This window comes from Erinaceus europaeus, chromosome 19 (assembly GCF_950295315.1).
Source record: "Erinaceus europaeus chromosome 19, mEriEur2.1, whole genome shotgun sequence".
NCBI classification, from domain to species: domain Eukaryota; kingdom Metazoa; phylum Chordata; class Mammalia; order Eulipotyphla; family Erinaceidae; genus Erinaceus; species Erinaceus europaeus.
This window is the reverse complement of record NC_080180.1, coordinates 54931286-54951078: the sequence shown is the minus strand read 5'-3', so window position 1 is coordinate 54951078 and position 19793 is coordinate 54931286. Positions and strand designations below refer to the sequence as shown.

Below are 19793 nucleotides of genomic sequence, written 5' to 3'. Positions count from 1 at the left end.
TATCTTGAGAAGTTTACAGGATGATGGTACACATTGGAGTTGTCCAGATTCTTTTTTTTTTTTTTTTTTGCCTCCAGGGTTATCACTGGGGCTTGGTGCCTACACTATGAATCCACTGCTCCTGAAGGCCATTTTTTCCATTTTGTTGCCCTTGTTGTTGTTATTGTTGGATAGAACAGAGAGAAATCGAGAGAGCTGGGGAAGACAGAGAAAGGTGAGAGAAAGACACCTGCAGACCTACTTCACTGCTTATAAAGTGACCCTCTGCAGGTGGGGAGCTGGGGGCTTGGACCAGGATCCTTACACCCATCCTGCGCTTCATGCCATGTGCAGTTAACCTGCTGTACTACTGCCCGGACCCCAATTGTCTGGAATTTAAAAAAATATTTATTTATTTATTTATTCCCTTTTGTTGCCCTTGTTGTTTTATTGTTATAGTTATTGTTGTTGTTATTGATGTCGTCATTGTTGGATAGGACAGAAAGAAATGGAGAGAGGAGGGGAAGATGGGGAGAGAAAGATAGACACCTGCAGACCTGTTTCACTGCCTGTGAAGCGACTCACCTTCAGGTGGGGAGCTGGGGGCTCAAACCAGAATCCTTATGCTGGTCCTTGTGCTTTGTGCCATGTGCGCTTAACCGGCTGCGCTACCACCCAACTCCCAGTTGTCCGGATTCTTAAAGTGGAAATGTAATTGGTCCAAGCCCTGTGGAGAGCAGTTTGGAGAACTCACAAGGCTAGAAATGGACCTACATTCTGACTCAGCAATTCTTCTCCTGGGGATATATCCTAAGGAACCCAACACACCCATCCAGAAAGATCTGTGTACACCTATGTTCTTAGCAGCACAATTTGTAATAGCCAAAACCTGGAAGCAACCCAGGTGTCCAACAACAGATGAGTGGCTGAGAGAATTATGGTCTCTATACACCATGGAATATCCCTCAGCTATTAAAAATGATGAATTCACCTTCTTCACCTCATCTTGGATGGAGCTTGAAGGGATCATGCAAATTGAGACGAGCCAGAAAGAAAAGGATGAATATGGGATGATCTCACTCATGGGCAGAAGTTGAGGAATAAGAACAGAAGGGGAGACACAAAATAGAATTTGAACTGAGTCTAGTGTATTGCACCTCAGTAATCAACTCAGGGGAGGGGAGGGGAGGGGAGGCTTTCAGGTCCTGCTGCACAGTGGTAGAGCAGGACCTAGGCTGGGGGTGAGAGTGTTTTGCAGAAAACAATTTTACAGAAGTACCAACAACTGTCTTTACTGTAAACCATTAATTGCCCCAATTAAAATTAAAAAAAAAGAAAAAAAATGTATGTGGGGGAAAGAAAACCTCACACGAGACCTTAAAACATTGTTTATCCCCCTCCCCATTCATTTCAGACCCGGAATCGTTTTGAAGGCACCAGGTCCGAAGTAGAAGAACTGATGAACAAAATCAGACAGAGCCCCAAGGACCACAAGCGAGCCAGTCAGTTTACTGCGGAAGGCTACCTGTATGTTCAGGAGAAAAGTAAGCACGAGCGCCAGCCTACGGGTCACACTGGAGCCATTCCTCCAGCCCAGCTCCCTCTGCCTGTCTCTGCCTCTGCCTGTCTCTGCCTCTGCCTGTCTCTGCCTCTGCCTCTGCCTCTGCCTGCCTCTGCCTCTGCCTCTCTCTGCCTCTGCCTCTGCCTCTCTCTGCCTCTGCCTCTCTCTGCCTCTGCCTCTGCCTCTCTCTGCCTCTGCCTCTCTCTGCCTCTGCCTCTGCCTCTCTCTGCCTCTGCCTCTGCCTCTGCCTCTCTCTGCCTCTCTCTCTGCCTCTGCCTCTGCCTCTCTCTGCCTCTGCCTCTGGCTCTGCCTCTGCCTCTCTCTGCCTCTGCCTCTGCCTCTGCCTCTGCCTCTGCCTCTGCCTCTGCCTCTCTCTGCCTCTGCCTCTGCCTCTCTCTCTCTCTGCCTCTGCCTCTCTCTGCCTCTGCCACTCTCTGCCTCTGCCTCTGCCTCTCTCTGCCTCTCTGCCTCTGCCTCTCTCTGCCTCTGCCTGCCTCTGCCTCTGCCTCTCTCTGCCTCTGCCTCTCTCTGCCTCTGCCTCTGCCTCTCTCTGCCTCTGCCTCTGCCTCTGCCTCTGCCTCTGCCTCTCTCTGCCTCTGCCTCTCTCTGCCTCTCTGCCTCTGCCTCTGCCTCTCTCTGCCTCTGCCTCTCTTTGCCTCTGCCTCTCTCTGCCTCTGCCTTTCTCTGCCTCTGCCTCTTTCTGCCTCTGCCTCTGCCTTTGCCTCTGCCTCTCTCTGCCTCTGCCTCTCCCTCTCCTTTTGTCTCTCCCACTCCCTCTGCCTCTCCCTCTCCCTTTGCCTCTCCCCAACTCCTCCCCTCTCTCCCTCCCTCTCCACCTCTCCTTCTCCCTCTCCCATCCCCTCCCCCCTCTCTCTATATATATATTAGTGAGTTATAGTGATTTACAAGATTATAAGATAACTGGGACATAATTTTATACCACTCCCACCACTAAAGTTCTCTGCCTTGACACCCCTTCCCATGGTATCCACCACAGTTCTCCCAAGGTCTCCCCAAATACATTTTTTCCTCTTTTCCTTCAAGTCCACATGCTGATGTATTCCACATAGTAGCGGAACTGTCCTTCTCTGCCTGCTTCACTCAGTATGCTCACTGCCAGTCCCATCTATTTATATAGGCTTTTTAAAAACTGCTGAGTAGTTCTCCATTGAGCATTTGCTCTATTAAGACTCAAATTAGTGGTTTTCATTTCATTGTTAAAGGCTTCTCCCCCTTCTTTCTGACCCCCAGTATTTTAAACGCACGTGGCCATTTGGACAAAGATGGCTGACCCCATATAGAAGCGGATGCCCCTTTTTATTCACTTCTAAGGTCCCACTTTCACTTCCTTTCTGAGTCACACCTATACTTATTACAGTTTCTGAAGGCCCTGGCTTCATTCGCCCGAACCACATTAAAAAAGGGCAAAATGTGCCGTCCTTCTTTGAGGTGTTTTTCCTAGTGGAGAAGGAGACAGCCACGTGATGTCTCTATGGGCCGCAGAGCTCGGTCCAGATGCTGGCCACTGAGAGCACACATACCAGCGGCTCCTGGGATCTGACCTTTGGATGAATGGTCTGCGATAAGATTGGTTGTGGTATAGTAAGCCCTTCTGAGGGGATTCTCCCTGAATAATGTGACTAGCTTTACTTATAGCTGAATGAATTCCTTTTAAATATGTTTTCCCCTTCTATTTTTGTCTGTATTGATTTTTTTTAGTTATAGGAAAGCTATTGTGTGTAGATGAAATTATGTTGAATAAAAGGTACTGAAATAAAATAGCAAGATGTTCACTATTATCTTTTGTTGCCACCAGTACTACAAATCCACTGTTCCTGGTGGCCATTTTTCCTTTTCTTTCTATCTTTTTTCATAGGACAAATAGAAACTGAAAGGGGAGGGGGTAGATAGAGAAGAGAGAGAAAGACAGACATGACAGACCTGCTTCTCCACTTGTGAAACTTCCCTGCAGGTGGGGAGTGGGGCCTTGAACCTGGCTCCTTGCACATGGTGACATATGTGCCACTGCCCGGCCCCCAATGTTAATTTGTTTTTTTAAAATATTCACTTGGGGTCAGGTGGTAGCTCAGCGGGTTAAGCGCAAGTGGCACAAAGTGCAAGGACCAGTGTAAGGATCCTGGTTCAAGCTCCCAGCTCCCCACCTGCAGGGGGGGTCATTTCACAGGCGGTGAAGCAGGTCTGCGAATGTCTATCTTTCTCTCCCCCTCTCTGTCTTTCCCTCCTCTCTCCACTTCTTTCTGTCCTATCCAACAGCGATAACATCAACAACAACAAGTATAACAACAATAAAACAACAAGTGCAACAAAAGGGAAAATAAATAATAAAAATATTCACTTCAAAAATAAATAAATTGTCACCCTCTGTTGGGATTAGCTTTTGTGAATGTTGGACTTTTACTGGCACCTGAACTTGGTGCCATGCAGACCACTGTGTCTTAAGTGTTCTAATGGTGGTCATTGTACCTTAGCAGGGGTGGCTCTGAGCTTGTCTGGGTGGAGGTGCGAACAGCTTGGCTCTATAATCTTCACACCTCGTCCAAAGCTGCTTCTCCTGGTGCTACAGTCAGGATTGGATCCAGAATGACCATGTAGATGGATCAGAACTCTTGAAAGCTTCCCGAGCTCTTTATACCCAGGGACATGCAGAAAAATGGCAGCTTTCAATGAGCAGATTTTTAAGTATGATTCAACTGCCTAGAAAACATGCCTTTAAACTACTTCTGGGCTGCTGGAAAGTGTTAAAATCTTAAGTGAGCTCTCTGAGGCCCCTCCCTCTTCTCCTTCCCCCATTGGTAGATTCGTAGCACTACTGCTTAGCCTCATGGTGCTGCATTGGCTGCTGCTTTGGGTTTTGCTGTTAGACCTTGTGCCTGTGTGTTTCCTCTGCTACCCACAAACTAATTTTTTCTTTTTGATTTTAGATAGGAAAACAGGGGGGGGTGGGGTTGAGCGGGGGGGGTGGCACACCTGGTTGAGAGCACATGTTACAATGCGCAAGGACCTGGGTTCGAGCCTCCAGTTCCCACCTGCAGGGAGAAAGCTTTGCGAGTGGTAGAGCAGGGCTGCAGGTGTCTCTCTGTCTCTGTCTCTTTTTCACCCCCTTCCCTCTTGATTTCTGGCTGTCTCTATTCAATAAATAAAGACAGATAAAAAACCACATGGGGCAGGGGTGGGGGTGGAGAGAGAAACAAAAACTGTCAGACACCATAGCACTGCCTCATCCTTCATGGAGCTTCCCCTGGTGCTGTGCAAGATGCTCCCTCCCAGGTGGAGCTGGGGAATCTCGAACCTCAGTCCTCCCACACAGTAAATTGTGAGCTCTACCAGGTGAGCCCTCTTCCGGCGCTTCGTCACTGCTTGGTGGGTTTCTCCTCTGTCATAGTGTTCAGCAACCTGTGTATCTACTGGGCTGTGTGGACAGGTGTGTCAGCTCTGTTTCTCCTTGAAGGGCCTGCTCCGTTTGGTTCCAGCTGGGTCAAGCACTACTGCATGTACCGCAAGGCGGCCAAGAAGTTCAACATCATCCCGTTTGAGCACAGATCTGGGGGCAAACTCGTGAGTATTCCATTCTGGCTTTGCAGTCTCTGGAGCAGTGTTTTTGGGTAATATCCAGCCATGTCTGTATTCACTAGCAGTTGTGTTTACCTGCTGTTTTTAGGATGAAATGTTTTGTTTTCGAAATGGAGTATGACCCCCAAAGAACAATTCTTACCCCCCCCCACCCCTTAAAGATAGAGAATGAGACAGAGGACAGAAAGTAGAGAAGGACAGAAGGAGAGAGCATCACTACGTGGCTTGTGAAAGCCTCCCGTGGAGGTGCTCCCACGTGGTGGCCAGGATCTTGAATCTGGGTCCTCACACATGCTGACGTGTGTGTTCTATTGGCTGAGCTCTCTCTCACCAATCTTACCCCTTTTGAATTATATACATGGATTTATAAATGTCAAAGACATTTTTTCTAAAGATGAGAATGGGGCAGAAAGATAGTTCACCAGCTAGGGCATGTCCCTTGTCTGTGGGCGCCCAGGTTTGAGCCCTGGAACCACATAGACATACCAAGCATCAGAGGGCATGCTGGTACTCTGGTGTCTATTGCTGTATCTCTGAAAAAAAGAATTAAAAAAGTGGGCCCAAGATCAATGAAATTATACATGCATGAGATCTTGGATATAGAAAGAGACACACACACACAGACACACACACACACACACACACACACACACACACACACACACACACACAGATAAAGGTAGGATCCTTGTCTGTCATTAGTGCTTAGTTACAGGCATATACTTGTCACATAGCTCTGACCAGTTTTTGTGACCGAGGCCTGTGTTCTACCCGGTCTGACATGCAGGCATACATTCACTCACTTAAGATGGTACAGGGTCAGTGAGCTATGATGCATTTCACTCTTTCACATTGATTTAGAAAGCTCCCACTTTGGTGACTCCCTTGTTTAGCTAACCACTGCTCCCCAGAGGTGAGCAGCAGGAGGATGGTAGCAAGGAAGGAGCAAGACCACCCAGTAGCTAGCTGGCTATTGGCAACAGGGGACTGTGATATGCGATTCAGGTAGAAACTGCAGCTCATGACTACATTCTGTGGTCCAGAGAAAAACCTCTTCTGACTTACGTTGAATGTAACCTGTTGGATGTATTTTGAGAACGTTAAATATCCTTTGCTTGCTGGGCAAAAGGCATAGTTTTGCTTATGTGAATACAGAACTAACCCAAGCACACGTCTGTGGCCCTACACTTGGCATTTTCCCGAAACACATTGAAAACAGCTTATGACGCAAACACATTTATCCCGAAACACATTGAAAACAGCTTATGATGCAAACACATTTAGTAATAGTGCAACGGACACTGAAAATTGTGGCTCAGGAGAAGTGCATGACTCTTTGTCACTCCTGAAGGCTGTCCATGTTGTGATTGGGTGTGAGCTTGGGGTCTGTGTCCTGTCAGAGATCACTCAGGTCCTAAGACACGTCCCTTGCTGAGGACTTTGTGTTGTAGCCACCAAATGCAAGCCATGCAATTTAGAACATAATGGCCGTGACAGTTTGGATGTTTGCATTCTTGAGTCTTCAATGTGGTTTAGAGATCCTCCTATTCCAGAAACCCTTGCAGTGTTGTACAGATGTGTCCTCAGACTTGTTTGAGCTGTCTTGAGGACCTTTGTTCCTGCATTGCTCAGTGTCTGGCCTCTTTCTAATGCTTTCAGAGAGAATAGTTTAGTGGGTTGAGTAGTGCCTGACTGGCAAGAGCACTTAGGAAACAGAAGAAAACATGTTTCTAGCTTTCTGATGACCTTAGCAGCTGGTTGAAGGTCCTCATTGTGCTGCCTGGTGGATTCCAAAGTGGAATTGAAAATTTCACAGGTCAAAAATGGTCACATATGACTTAGTATAAAGTGATGTAAAATAAAAAACAACCAACAATAAGAGTTCAGCTCTGCCTGTAAGCTAGCTCAAGAGAAAAATACACAACAGTTTCATGCACGAGATTCTAAAGCCCCAGGTTCAATCCCTGGCCCTACTGCAGGCCAGAGCTGAACAGTGCTTTGGTTAAAAACTACAACAGTAGGTCTGTGACATTCCCTCTCCACCTACCTCCTCATGAAGTACAATAAAATAAACAACAAACAAAAAGGAGATAGAATTTTAAAACAATGCAGTGAGAGAGTAGCAGATCTCTAGCACTGGGAACTGGTGTCCTCTTTCTGCCTTTAGCATTAGTGTTTGTGAGTTCCGGTTTGATGTTGCTATAATCAAAACAAGGCCTAGAAGGCCGTAAGGACAGGAGAATGACAGAGTGACTGACAAGCTAGCAGGGTGGCTTGGTGGTAAGGCACTTAGCTCACCTGTGCCATCGCACAGATGTCCTGGCACTGCATGAGAAGAACTCCAAAGGAAAAACCCACAAGACAAATAGAGCACGGCTTATGGGAGGGTGGTGCCTGATGTTGTCTCTTATTACAAAAAACAGTTAAGATACTCATTTGTGTTTAGATGAGTGACTTTAGAGGCTAGAAGATAGTTCATATGTGAGAGCACAGACCTCGCTGTTATTGAGGCCCTGAGCTTGAGCCCTGGCCCCACGTGGGATCCTCATGGTTGCCAGGAACAGTAGAGCAGTGGAGACAGGGCCTCCTTCCAGTCTCTCTTATTTGTAGAAATCAGGATGAAAAGCTGGCCCCAGGATGCTCTGCTCTCACATGCACAAGGCCTTGGCTTGCTTCCCATTAAGGGCGTACAGTCTTATGCTATAATTTTTGAAAAGAAATTTCTTTTTTACAGGGTGATGGAGAAGTGTTCTTTTTGAGAGAATGCACCAAAAGGCATACTGACTCCATTGACAGAAGGTTCTGTTTTGATGTGGAAGCTGCTGACAGGTGAGTGGCTGGAATTACTGGGCTTGAGAAATGCATTTCCTTCCTCCTCGTCTCTGCTGAGCCCTCTCGAGCCAGGTCTAGCCCCCACCTCTCTACTGTGCATGTCTGAGTGGCCGCCTCAGCGGTCCCCATGCTGCTGTGCCCAGTACCCAGTGCCCTATCCTTTCCCGACTGGTCACTCTCACTTCTCTCACACTCTGGCCTCATTTGCTCTGGGGCAGCTCAGCCCCTGCCTACTTGCTCATTGCTAGACTTCGGGATGTTGGAACCCAGCATCTCTGGGGCTCAGTCCTTAGCTGTTTTCTCCCTTATCCAAAGTTGGTGACTTTGTCTAACTTGGGCTTGTCTCACAACAGAGGGAAAGATGCCCAAATACTCTCTGCCTTCCCTTGGCTCTCCTTTGTACTGTCCAGGGTGCTCCCATGGCATCCCGGGGACTGAACCCAGGGTCTCGTGAGCACTACTTAGGCATGTGCTCTCCCTGCTGAGCCATCTCACAGCCCCTCTTTTTCTTCTTTCTTCTTTTTTAAAATTATTTATTTTAAAAAGGAGACATTAACAAAACTGTATGATAGGAGGGGTACAACTCCACACAATTCCCACCATCAGATCTCCATATCCCATCCCCTCCCCTGATAGCTTTCCTGTTCTTTATCCCTCTGGGAGTATGGACCCAGGGTCATTGTGGGGTGCAGAAAGTGGAAGGTCTGGCTTCTGTAATTGCTTCCCTGATCCATACTCCCAGTCTACCTCTCTCTTTCCCTAGTAGGGTGGGTCTCTGGGGAAGCAGAGCTCCAGGACACACTGGTGGGGTCATCTGTCCAGGGAAGCCTGGCTGGCATCCTGCTGGCATCTGGAACCTGGTGGCTACAAAGAGAGTTAACATACAAAGCCAAACAAGTTGTTGAACAATTATGGACCTAAAGGCTGGAATAGTGCAGATGAAGTGTTGGGGGGTACTCACTGCAGACTATTGTGTACTTTTGTTTTCAGGTATATATTTTGCCCTACTTTATGGATACGTGTGAACATATGCTCTATCTCAGGGGACCTGGTCTATATCTAGATTTTGGGACTTTGTTAGGAAGTGAACCACCTGGAATGGAATTAGAGAATACTATGAAAGGGACAGTCTCACCTGAGTAATGGAGCTGAAGGGTTGTCATTCCATACCTGAAGTCTCTGGACACAGTCTGAAGTGAAGCATGCTGAGGTGGCACTTGTTGCGTTGATTAGGTTGTGATCGGCAGATGCAATATTATTTGATATGAATTGAGAGGAGCATGCGGGAAAGCGCGCCCCACCCTAAGGTTCCAGGACTGGGGGAAATATAGGCTCTATAGTGGAAATGTGAAGTTCCTGCTGTCTTAGGGTTCAAGAAGACAATGGATAGTTACTATCATCATCACATTATTTGGTGATTGGGTTAACTTTGAAAAGTCCCTTTGTTAGGATTTGCTGTACAATACCCAACATCTTGTATATAGCTGTGGCTTTTTCTTATTTCTAAACAGGGAAATGTCTCTTGATGCCCCTACTCCCAAATCCCCACCACTATGTTGCTATTGGCCTCCAGTACTGGGGTAGAAACATGCATCTGCTTTGAGATCATTATCCTAACTCTGGGATTTAAAGGCATACAGGGAAGAACACAGGTTCTTGCTCTGTCTCTTCTCCTGATGATTGGCTACAAATGAGAGATTTGCTGTTTGCCTGTTCGATGCTGAAGTTCCTGAGGACCGGTTCCCTGGTTTAGTGTGACTCAGTGCCTCAGCCCCAAATCTAGTGCTTTATTGATGGTGCGTGTTCACCAGGTTTGACCTGGGTTACGTGAAACTGAATTGTGCTTAGAAGTGACAGCAGGGAGATTAGAGGCAGCTGAGCAACTGCCTGTCGGTTGTCCTTTTCTTCCTGGCAGCGGCATTGCGAATCCCCGTGTTTATGTTCATTTTGTCGGGATACAGTGAGCATCATTCATTTGGGGGCATGTGGTCTGGGGTTTCTGATGGAGTTTGCGCAGATCCCACCGAGCAGCTTTCCACAGTGGATGCCTCGTGCTTAAGGGGACATCGTCTCTCCACCCCATTTTTATTTTTAATTTATTTATTGGGGGATTAATGGTTTACAGTCAACAGTGAAATACAGTAGTTTGTACATGTGCAACATTTCCACATAACAGTACAACCCCCACTAGGTCCTCCTCTGTCATCGTGTTTGAAGACCTGACCCCCCCCCCGCCCCGAGTGCTTTACTTTGATGCAATTCACCAGACCCAGTCTGTTAAGATGTTTTTTTAAAATTGGGTTTGTTTCATTCCCATCACACTTGCTGAAATTCCTCTTGTGGTACAGGCAGGTTGACATGGCAGCAGTTGGCGATAGATGCTTTTTGCACAGCAGAATGGGAGCCTGGGCTTGCTACTTCACCTGTGTTGACGTCAGGCGAGAGTTTGCACTTAACTGTTGAGTGAATTGTATCATCTATATTTGTGTGGGATTGAAAGACCTAGAGGAAGGTGACTCGGGTAGTGGAGAAGGCTCTTCTCCTCTCCTGTTGAGGAGGTCTGGGGAGATCAGTTCAGGAGTGGGGATGCAGGGCTGGGTTCTTGTGCTTGGTTCATTGCCTGGCACAGGGTCCTCACCCTGTTGGCCATGCAGCACTGCTGGTTGGTGAGGAACTCTCTCTCGAGGGTATTCACACACCGTTGGCCAGCATGGAGGTAGGAGATTCTGTCTAGGTGCAAGGGAAGCTGGCAGTCTATTGTCTTTTGTTTCTACAAGTCCATGATGGTTCTTTTCTTGCCGTCAGGGTCCAATGCTTGCAGGTCCCCACTCTTCCCAATGGCCTTTTCTCCCCCCTTTTTTCTTTTTCCTTTTTGATAGAAGGCAAGAGCCACAAATTGGGAGAGATTTCTCCGCTTGAGAAGCTTTACCCGTGCAGGTGAAGGCCAGGGCCTTGGACCCATGTCCTCATGTATGTCAGTGTGTGTGTCTACTGGCTGGAAACCCCCCATCCCCCGTGTTGTTCTGATACCTGGGGTGGGAGGGGAGACTAGCTCAGGCCAGGGTGGGCCTTTACTGCCTTTACTTTCAGCTGGCCGTTATTGCCTGATTGTCAGTACTTAGGATGGATGTGGGTGTCTCTCTAGTCCGATAAAAGGCTACTTTAGGCTATCATGGACAAAAGTCAGCATTTAAGAATACCACCAAAAAGGGAAAAGAGTGGGAGGGGGATATTTCAGCCGTATAGCCCCGAACTTGCATTTCGGAGGCCACAGGTCTGATTTTAGGCAGCATCCAGTCCAGAGCTGATAGCTCTGGTCTCTCACTCTGTCTTCTCTTCAGGATCAAATAAAATTTTCATTTTTAGGAAAAGTGAAAGGGTTCCAAAGACATAGCTCATCACATTAGAGCACAAGCCTTATATACCTGAGAACACAGGTTTGACTTCGGATACCACCATATGCAGAGCTGAACAGTTCCCTCCTTACCCCCCCCCCCCAATGTAAAAGGACAAGCACCCACAGGATGTGAAGAAGCACTTCTAAATGACATATCCAATAAAGGAGTTATTGGAAAGGAGTTCAGCTTATATTAGTAACTTGGTAGTTTATAGATTTACATTTAATAAGATATATACTATTATAATTTATAGCCACATGAATCTCTGTTGTTTAAAATAGACCTTTTAAATTATTATTTTATTATTATATTTATTTACTTGTTGGATAGAGACAGTAAAAAATCGAAACGGTGGGAGTCAGACGGGTTAACCGTAGGTGGCACAAAGCACAAGAACTGGCGTAAGGATCCCGGTTCGAGTCCCCGGCTCCCCACCTGCAGGGGGGGGTCACTTCACAAGTGGTGAAGCAGGTCTGTAGGTGTCTATCTTCTTCTCCCCCACCTTTCTCCACCTTTCTTCCCCACCTTTCTCCATTTCTCTCTGTCCTATCCAACAACAATGACATCAATAACTACAACAATAAAACTACAAGGGTAACAGGGAATAAATATTAAAAAAAAAAGGAAAACTCGAGAGGGAAAGGGGTGATAGAGAGACAAACACATCTACGGTACTGGCAAAGCTTTCTACCTGTAGGTGGGGACTGAGGGCTCGAACCCAGGTCCTTTGCACTGTGACGTGTGCTCAACTAGGTGTGCTACCACCCAGCCCTGCCTTATCAATCTCCATATAGACTTTTTACTCACTCATGATTATTCAAATACTCTGTTAGTAGTGAGCAAAAAGATCCAAATAGACATTTTTATTTTTATTTATTTTTAATTTTATTTCTGCCTCCAGGGTTATTTCTGGGGGATCGGTGCCTGCACCACAAATCCACTGCTCCTGGAAACTTTTTTTTTTTTTTTCCCCTCCAGGGTTATTGCTGGGCTCGGTGCCTGCACCATGAATCCACCGCTCCTGGAGGCCATTTTTCCCCCTTTTTGTTGCCCTTGTTGTTGTAGCCTCGTTGTGGTTATTATTATTGCCATTGTTGATGTTGTTTGTTGTTGGATAGGACAGAGAGAAATGGAGAGAGGAGGGGAAGACAGAGAGAGAGGGGGAGAGAAAGATAGACACCTGCAGACCTGCTTCACCGCCTGTGAAGTGACTCCCCTGCAGGTGGGGAGCCGGGGGCTCAAACCGGGATCCTTACGCCCGTCCCTGCGCTTTACACCACATGCGCTTAACCCACTGCGCCACCGCCCGACCCCCTCCTGGAAACTATTTTACCTCTTTTTGTTGCCCTTGTTTTATCGTTGTTGTGGTTATTATTGTTGTTGTTATTGATGTCGTTGTTGGATAGGACAGAGAGAAATGGAGAGAGGAGGGGAAGACAAGGGGAGAGAAAGATAGACACCTGCAGACCTGCTTCGCCACCTGTGAAGTGATTCCCCGGCAGGTGGGGAGTTGAGGGCTTGAAACTGGATCCTTACGCCAGTCCTTGCGCTTTGCGCCATGTATGCTTAACCCGCTATGCTACCACCTGACCCCCACATTTTAAATTTTTATTTATTATTATTTTTGGTAATGACAGAGAGGTAGGTGGAGAGGGAGAAGGAGAGAGAAAGGGAGGGAGGGAGGGGGAGAGAGAGAGAGAGAGAAGAGAGGAGAGGAGAGGATAGAGAGGGAAGAGAGAGAGAGAGGGGGGGGGGGGACCACAGCACTTGGGAAAACTGTTCCCATCCGTGGAAATTCTTCTTTTCATCACATGCAGGTGCACTCACATTGTGCCTCTTAACCTGACAGTTCAGATAGTGTGTTTGGTTTGAATCTGCCTAGTGCCTAGTAGATCCCTCTTGGAAGAAGGTCAAGGTCATGCTTGCTTCTGTGAAAAGTTCCGTTTTCACTCTTACAGTGGCTGAAATAAGCTGGGATCTGTCTCCCAGCCCTGTATGTGAATTTTCCACTAGTTGTCCACAGAGTATAACTTGTATTTTAATCGTCACCGTATCTACATTTTCATAAATACACAATTCCTTTCAATTACCACCCTCAGCCCCCTGGGCCATACTATTTATTTTATGCCTACATAGACTGTAAACCCCAAAACACATTAGTACTTCATAAAATTGTAAAAATATTTTTATTAAACTTTAAAAATGTTTTTATTTATTTATTATTGGATAGAGACAGAGGAATTGAGAGGGTATGGGGAGATACAGAGGGAGAGAGAGAGAGAGACAGAGACAGAGACAGACAGATACCTGCAGTCCTGCTTGACCACTTCGTGAAACTTTCCGCGTGCAGGTGGGGACCAGGGGCTTGAACGTGCAACCTTGTTCACTGTAATGTGTGTGCTTAACCAGGTGTACCACTGCCTGGCCCCTAACAATCTTTACCAGTGCTTAGTGCTCAGTTTCAATCGCTATATATACGTGCACACATAAGGGTCTGTCCATATACGACTTTTTGCTTTTAATACCAACACGTTTATCCATTCTTCATCTATCACTGCCGAACCAGGTTTCTGTCTTGTGCTATCTCCCCGAAGTCCCTTAGGCTAATATAATTTGAGTATTTCATGGAATGAAAGTCTGCCGAGGAGAATTCTTCATGTACTGTCTGTCTGAAAACATCTTTATTTTGTCTTCAATTTTTTATGGATGCAGAATTCCAGAGTGATAACACTCCCCCCTCAGACTTCAAAGTCCTCACTCTGTTTTCTTGAGGCTGCCATCTTTTTTTTCCTCTTCATGACAAGTCATCCATCTTTCTTATTGTTCCCCTGGAAGCTGCCTTTTTCTTTTGCTGCTTTCAAGATTTTCTTTTTATAATGTGCCCAGATGGGTGTGGCTTTCTTTGTTTTATCTACTTGGGGTTCATGGGGGTTCATAGATTTGTGTGCTGACATCCTTTTCTTTATCAGTTTGAGAATAAAAAAAAAAACCTAGCCATTAACTCTTTAAACACTGCTGCCCCTCACTCTCTCTTCACTTTCCAGGATTCTCATTAGTCTGTGTTAGACCACTTGCTCTTTTCAGCTCTGCTTGCAGGACTGTGTGTTGGAGAGGTCAGCTGTGCTGGAGAGGAAGCAAATTCCATTGGAGGGGAATTTTGTTAATCACTTAAGAGAAGAAGCAGACCATGCCACCCAGGGTCTTTTGGGGAGACATCAGGAGTATGGAGCAGTGGAAATCCTATGGAGCCTCTCTGGGGCTTCTGAGGGAGTGGCTGGGCAGAGAAGGGGGACTAGCAGAGGCCTGGTGAGCTCGGGCTGCTAGGGTGGAGTGGTTTTCAGTTGTCTGATATTTGCTCCTGGAGGAACCTGGGGAAAGGTCAATGTTGGTGTGGAGTGTGGGAGTTAGGAAAATGGCAAGAGAGACTCTGCACTGAGTAGGTTTCACACCAGAAACTTATATGCTGAATTCCTCATAACTTAGCTTTTCATTTCTTGTTAAAACAATTTATTTTATTTTTCTCCTTCTAATAGAGATAGAGGCAGAGAGGCAAAGAGAGAGAGAGAAAAAGAGATCACAGTGCCAAAGCTTCCTTTAATGCAGCAGGGACCACGCTCGGACCTGGGCCATGTACATGGCAAAGCAGCACACTATCCAGGTGAGATATTTCACCAGCCTCATGCATTTTTCTTTCTTTTTTGTGTGTGTGTCCAGGGTTATTGCTGGGGCTTGGTGCCTGCACTACAAACCCTCTGCTCCTGGAGGCTATTTTTTTCCTTGTTTATCATTGTTGTTGTTATTGCTGTCATTGTTGTTGGATAGGACAGAGAGAAATGGAGAGAGGAGGGGAAGATGGGGGAGAGAAAGCTAGACACCTGCAGACCTGCTTCACTTCTTGTGAAGCGACTCCCCTGCAGGTGGGGAGCTGGGGGCTCGAACTGGTTTTTGTGCTTTATGCCATGTGTGTTTAACCCGCTGCACTACTGCCCGGCCCCCATGTATTTTCATTTTATAGTAGTTTCTCTGTTGAATTTTTAAAATCAGTTTATGCAGGTTGATTGGTTTCACAGTGGGTCCTTTGACCTTTTTACTGCAGTGGCTTTAGTTTTCCCTCTAATACCTGTACTGTTTCTAGGTCTGGCTGGCTATTTCTCTCTAGGGAAAAAAAAGACCAATTTATTTGTTAGAGATAGAGAACCAAAGCATCACCCTGGCATGTGGGATGCTGGGGGTTGACCTTGGAATCTTGTGCTAGAGAGTTTAGTGCTTAACCCACCATGCTATCTCCTGGGCCCAGGTCTGGGTCTCTCTCTCTCTCTAAATTTTTATTTATAAAGTGGAAATATTGGCAAGACCATAGGATAAGATGGGTTCAATTGCACACAATTCCCACCACCAGGGAAGGGATGCCTACTCTTCCCTCAGGCTGTTGCTAGGAAGGATTGTCCTTTAAAAGTATGATTGAACTGAGATGCCATTTGTCACAGGATTTAGATAATTTGAGGAGGGTCCCCAGAAGCTTTCTCCAAGATTGTGCATACACGACCACATGCCTCAGCCTGTCTCGCTGAGCTTCATGCTGGCTTTTCCATGAGCATTTGGAGCACCCTGGCAGGGTCCCATGGGGATGATGTGCAGAGTGAGTTCAACTCTCTGTGTCTACGTCTTCTAGGGATTTGTAAGTGTCACAGCAGCCTCTGCTCTCCATGTCCCAGCTTTGCTAAGGTTCTACTCCTGTGCTCCTGTCTGATGGCTTGGTCTTTGGCCTGCTGCTTCACAGGGGATGAAGGCAGCCCTTTGTGTGTCTATGTACTTTTGTGGGTTTTATCTACAAGAAGAGAGGTCTCTGCATTTTAATATCTACCTACCTATTTATTTTTTAGTTGTCTCTAATTCATCCTTGATCTTGCTAATTCTGTCGTCAGCCTCATTTATTCTATTCTCTCTCCCCTCTACTGTTTTCTGGAGTTCATCTATTTTGTTACCCTGTTCTGATACTGTTTTAGCTTGTTCAGCTAGTTGTGTTTTTAGCTCAGCGATTTCAGCTTTCTAATAACCTTGAGATAATTAGTGTTTTCTTCCAGGGTCTCATTGGTTGTTACTGCATTTCTGATGACACTTCTTTCAAACTCTTTGCTAACTCCTATGATTATTTCCTTAACTAGTGTTTGGATGTTGACCTCATTATTTTGTGCTTCTGCCTTTGGGGGGCTTTTAGCTGGACTCTTGTCCTGGTTCATTTCTCCAGTATTTCTTCTTGTTGGTTTAAACCATTTTATATAATATGTTATGAGGTCCCTCTTTCAGTACTTTTCAAATTACTGATCACTCTTGCCTGGATTAATTTGTGTCTAAGTAAGGTAATTAAAGGGTTCACAGTTGTGGAAATTGACAGTTGTTTCAATAGTATTTTAATCCCTGAGTGGCTTAAAGTACTCTTTTGTTTTTTTTCTTCCCTGTAGGCTATGGGAGCCTGAGGGCTTTTAAACTCTAAGTAGGCTTCTTAGCTTAACCACTGACTCCTGACCAAGAGATAAAGCAGGATGTGGCAGAGATATTCCAGTGGTTATGCAAAGAGACTTTCACAGCCCTACCACTAGGCCACCAGGTATAGATCTTCTCCTAAGGTGGGGTGCAAAGAGCTTCTAAGGTAGTTATGCAAAGAGACTCTCACACCCCCAAGGATCCAAAGTTCCAGGCTCAATTCAGCTTCTCTGCCAAGCCAGGCAGCACTGCTGGGCCTTGTAAGTTTCTAAACAAGTCCCGTTTATAGTCTGCAGGTTCTGAGGCAACTATTCACTATGTTCTCATCAGGAGAACAGCATGGAAAGGTTTCTACCACACAGCCCCACCGCTAGGCCACCAAGGTGTAGATCTCCTGAGTTTCCTGGTTAGTTCTCTGTTCCTAGATGTCAGCACAGGGCCTCCCCCCTGCTGCTCCAGCCTCTGAGGGCAGTAGCAATGGAGACTCAGAGTTGCATTTGGTGAGTCTTACGGGAGTCCTCTCCTTCTTTCAGCCGTCTTTCAGTTGGTAAAACAGACTGGAGGTGGTGCCTCAACTAGTAAACCGCCAGACTGTTACCAGTAACTTAATCTCTCTCTAGGCTCCTCTCTGCCCAGGACCCACACGTGTTTGAATTTACCGATGATTTGGTGGGTTCCTGAAGTCTGCCTTGTTGCAGTTCCAAATGATTTCCTTTGGTATTCCTAGTTGACCTGGAAGAAAAGAGGCTACTTATTTTTTTATATTTGACATCTTCAGTCTGTAAGTACTTATTTTTAAAAAACCAGGATGGAGCTGAAGAGGGACAGCTCCTGGGGCAGGGGGTGTACCGTATTATGCACAGGACCCAGGTTCAAGCCCTAGCACCATACACAAGGGGTGCCAGCACCCAGGGATGCTCAAGTGCTGTGGTCTCTGTCTTTCTCTCTCTCTCTCTGAATTGAAACAGAGTGAGCTGGGAACTGAAATTGTTCACACAGGAGGATCTGGCTCTGTAAAAGTAAATAAATAATAAAAAAATAAACAGAATAATTGAAAGGTCACAAGGATTTTATAGGTTCTCCATCTTGTTCACAACTTTCTACATTATAAGCAGCATTTCCCTAATGATTAATGGTTGCAATTCACTTTTATTGGCAGAAATAATCTCACTTCTCACCATGCCCTTGCTTACTTGATCTATTTGAAACATTTTTGGTGGATAGAAGAATTACTAGGAAGTTTTCACCCTTGACAAAATCAGGCACCATGCTTTTACCATCTCTGGAAAAGTATAGGACTCACAGATTTGTACTCTGCACTCCCACCATCCCCTCAGTGCACCCCCTGCCCCCACTACCCTTAGGATGGCTGATTATGACAGCTCTGGTTCTGTAACAGAGGGGAGGCATCACGAGCCGTCTTATGCTACTATGTTGACATAGTTCTGTTTGGCCTGCCACCTTCCCCTTCTCAAGGTGAGATTGAATGCTGGGCTTGCAGTTTGATGACCTGACTTTTCCCCCTTTAACCTTTTCAATATATATATATACATTAGAGCAGTTTTTCATATGTCTCTTGGCCTTTTGGATTTATTTGGTTGATATTCTGTTCATATCCTCTCCCCATGTTTGGATAGGGTCTTTTTGTTTTGTTGCTAAGTTTAGTGAGCTCTTTACATATTTTGGTTATTAGCCTTTTGTCTGTTGTATAGCATGAATGCTCCAAGTCATTGATTGCCAGAGAAATGCAAATAAAGACAACAGTGAGATACTACTTCAGCCTTGTGAGAGTGTCGTACATCAGAAAGGATAGTCACAACAAATGCTGGAGAGGCTGTGGGGCAAAGAAACCCTCTTGTACTGCTGGTGGGAATATAAATTGGTCCAGCCCCTGTGAAGAGCAGTCTGGAGAACTCACAAGGCTAGAAATGGACCTACTCTATGACCCTGCAATTCCTTTCCTGAGGATATATCCTAAGGAACCAAACACATCCATCCAAAAAGATTTGTGTATACCTATGTTCATAGCAGTACAATTTGTAATAGTCAAAACCTGGAAGCAACCCAGGTGTCCAACAACAGATGAGTGAAAGATGTGGCATATATACACAATGGATGACTACTCAGCTATTAAGAATGATGAATTCAGGTGGGGGCAGGTAACATAATGGTTATGCAAAGAGACTTTCAAGCTTGAGGCTCCAAAGTCGCAGGTTCAATCCCTGGCACTACCATAAGCCAGAGTTCAGCAGTGCTCTGGTTAAAAAAAAAAAAAAGATGAATTCACCTTCTTCATCTCAGCTTGAAAAGAGCTTGAAGGAATCATGGTAAGTGAGATAAGCCAGAAAGAGAAGGATGAATATATGGAATATGGGATGATCTCACTCACGCATGGACAGAAGTTGAGAAATAAGAACAGAAAGGGGAAACACAAAATAGAATTTGGATTGAGTCTGGTGTACTGTACTAAAGCAAAGGACTAGGGTGGTGGTGGTGCTGGTATTCAGGTCCTGATGCGAGGTGATGAAGGAGGACAAGGTTGGGGGTGAGAATATTTTGAAGAAAACTGAGAAATGTTACGCATGCACCAACAACTGTACTTACTGTTGACTGTAAACCATTAATCCCTGTAATGATGATGACGATGATGAGAAGGGCAGTAAAATAGTCTAACTGTTGCCACCAAAGGCTTTGGCTTCTGCAACTTAGGTCCCCCTCTAAACTTTTCTGATTGCAATAATAATCTCATTAACGTGCCACTCACATATGTCTTGAGAATGCTTTTCTCCACTTCTGCCTTTTTAGGTTCCTTGATCTATGAGGTAGGATGTAAGGAAGACACATGTCTTCCAGGTGCTTAGCTAGAACCATAACAATGCAGTTGAGTGAGGTGGGGTGGTGGCGCACCTGACTGAGCACACATATGGCCATGCTCAAGAACCTGGGAC

The 19793-nt window shown here is 45.9% G+C and overlaps 1 protein-coding gene across 2 annotated transcripts in view; it reads left to right on the top strand.

Annotated features, from left to right (window-relative positions):
• The window catches only part of ARHGAP10 (Rho GTPase activating protein 10), a 264608-nt gene that overhangs the window by 109650 nt on the left and 135165 nt on the right, over positions 1-19793 (top strand). For both annotated transcript variants that reach the window (XM_060178991.1, XM_060178990.1), the window contains exons 8-10: positions 1394-1523; positions 5010-5116; positions 7866-7960. In XM_060178991.1, coding sequence (XP_060034974.1) covers positions 1394-1523; positions 5010-5116; positions 7866-7960 — 332 coding nt within the window. The remainder of the gene's footprint in view (positions 1-1393; positions 1524-5009; positions 5117-7865; positions 7961-19793) is intronic.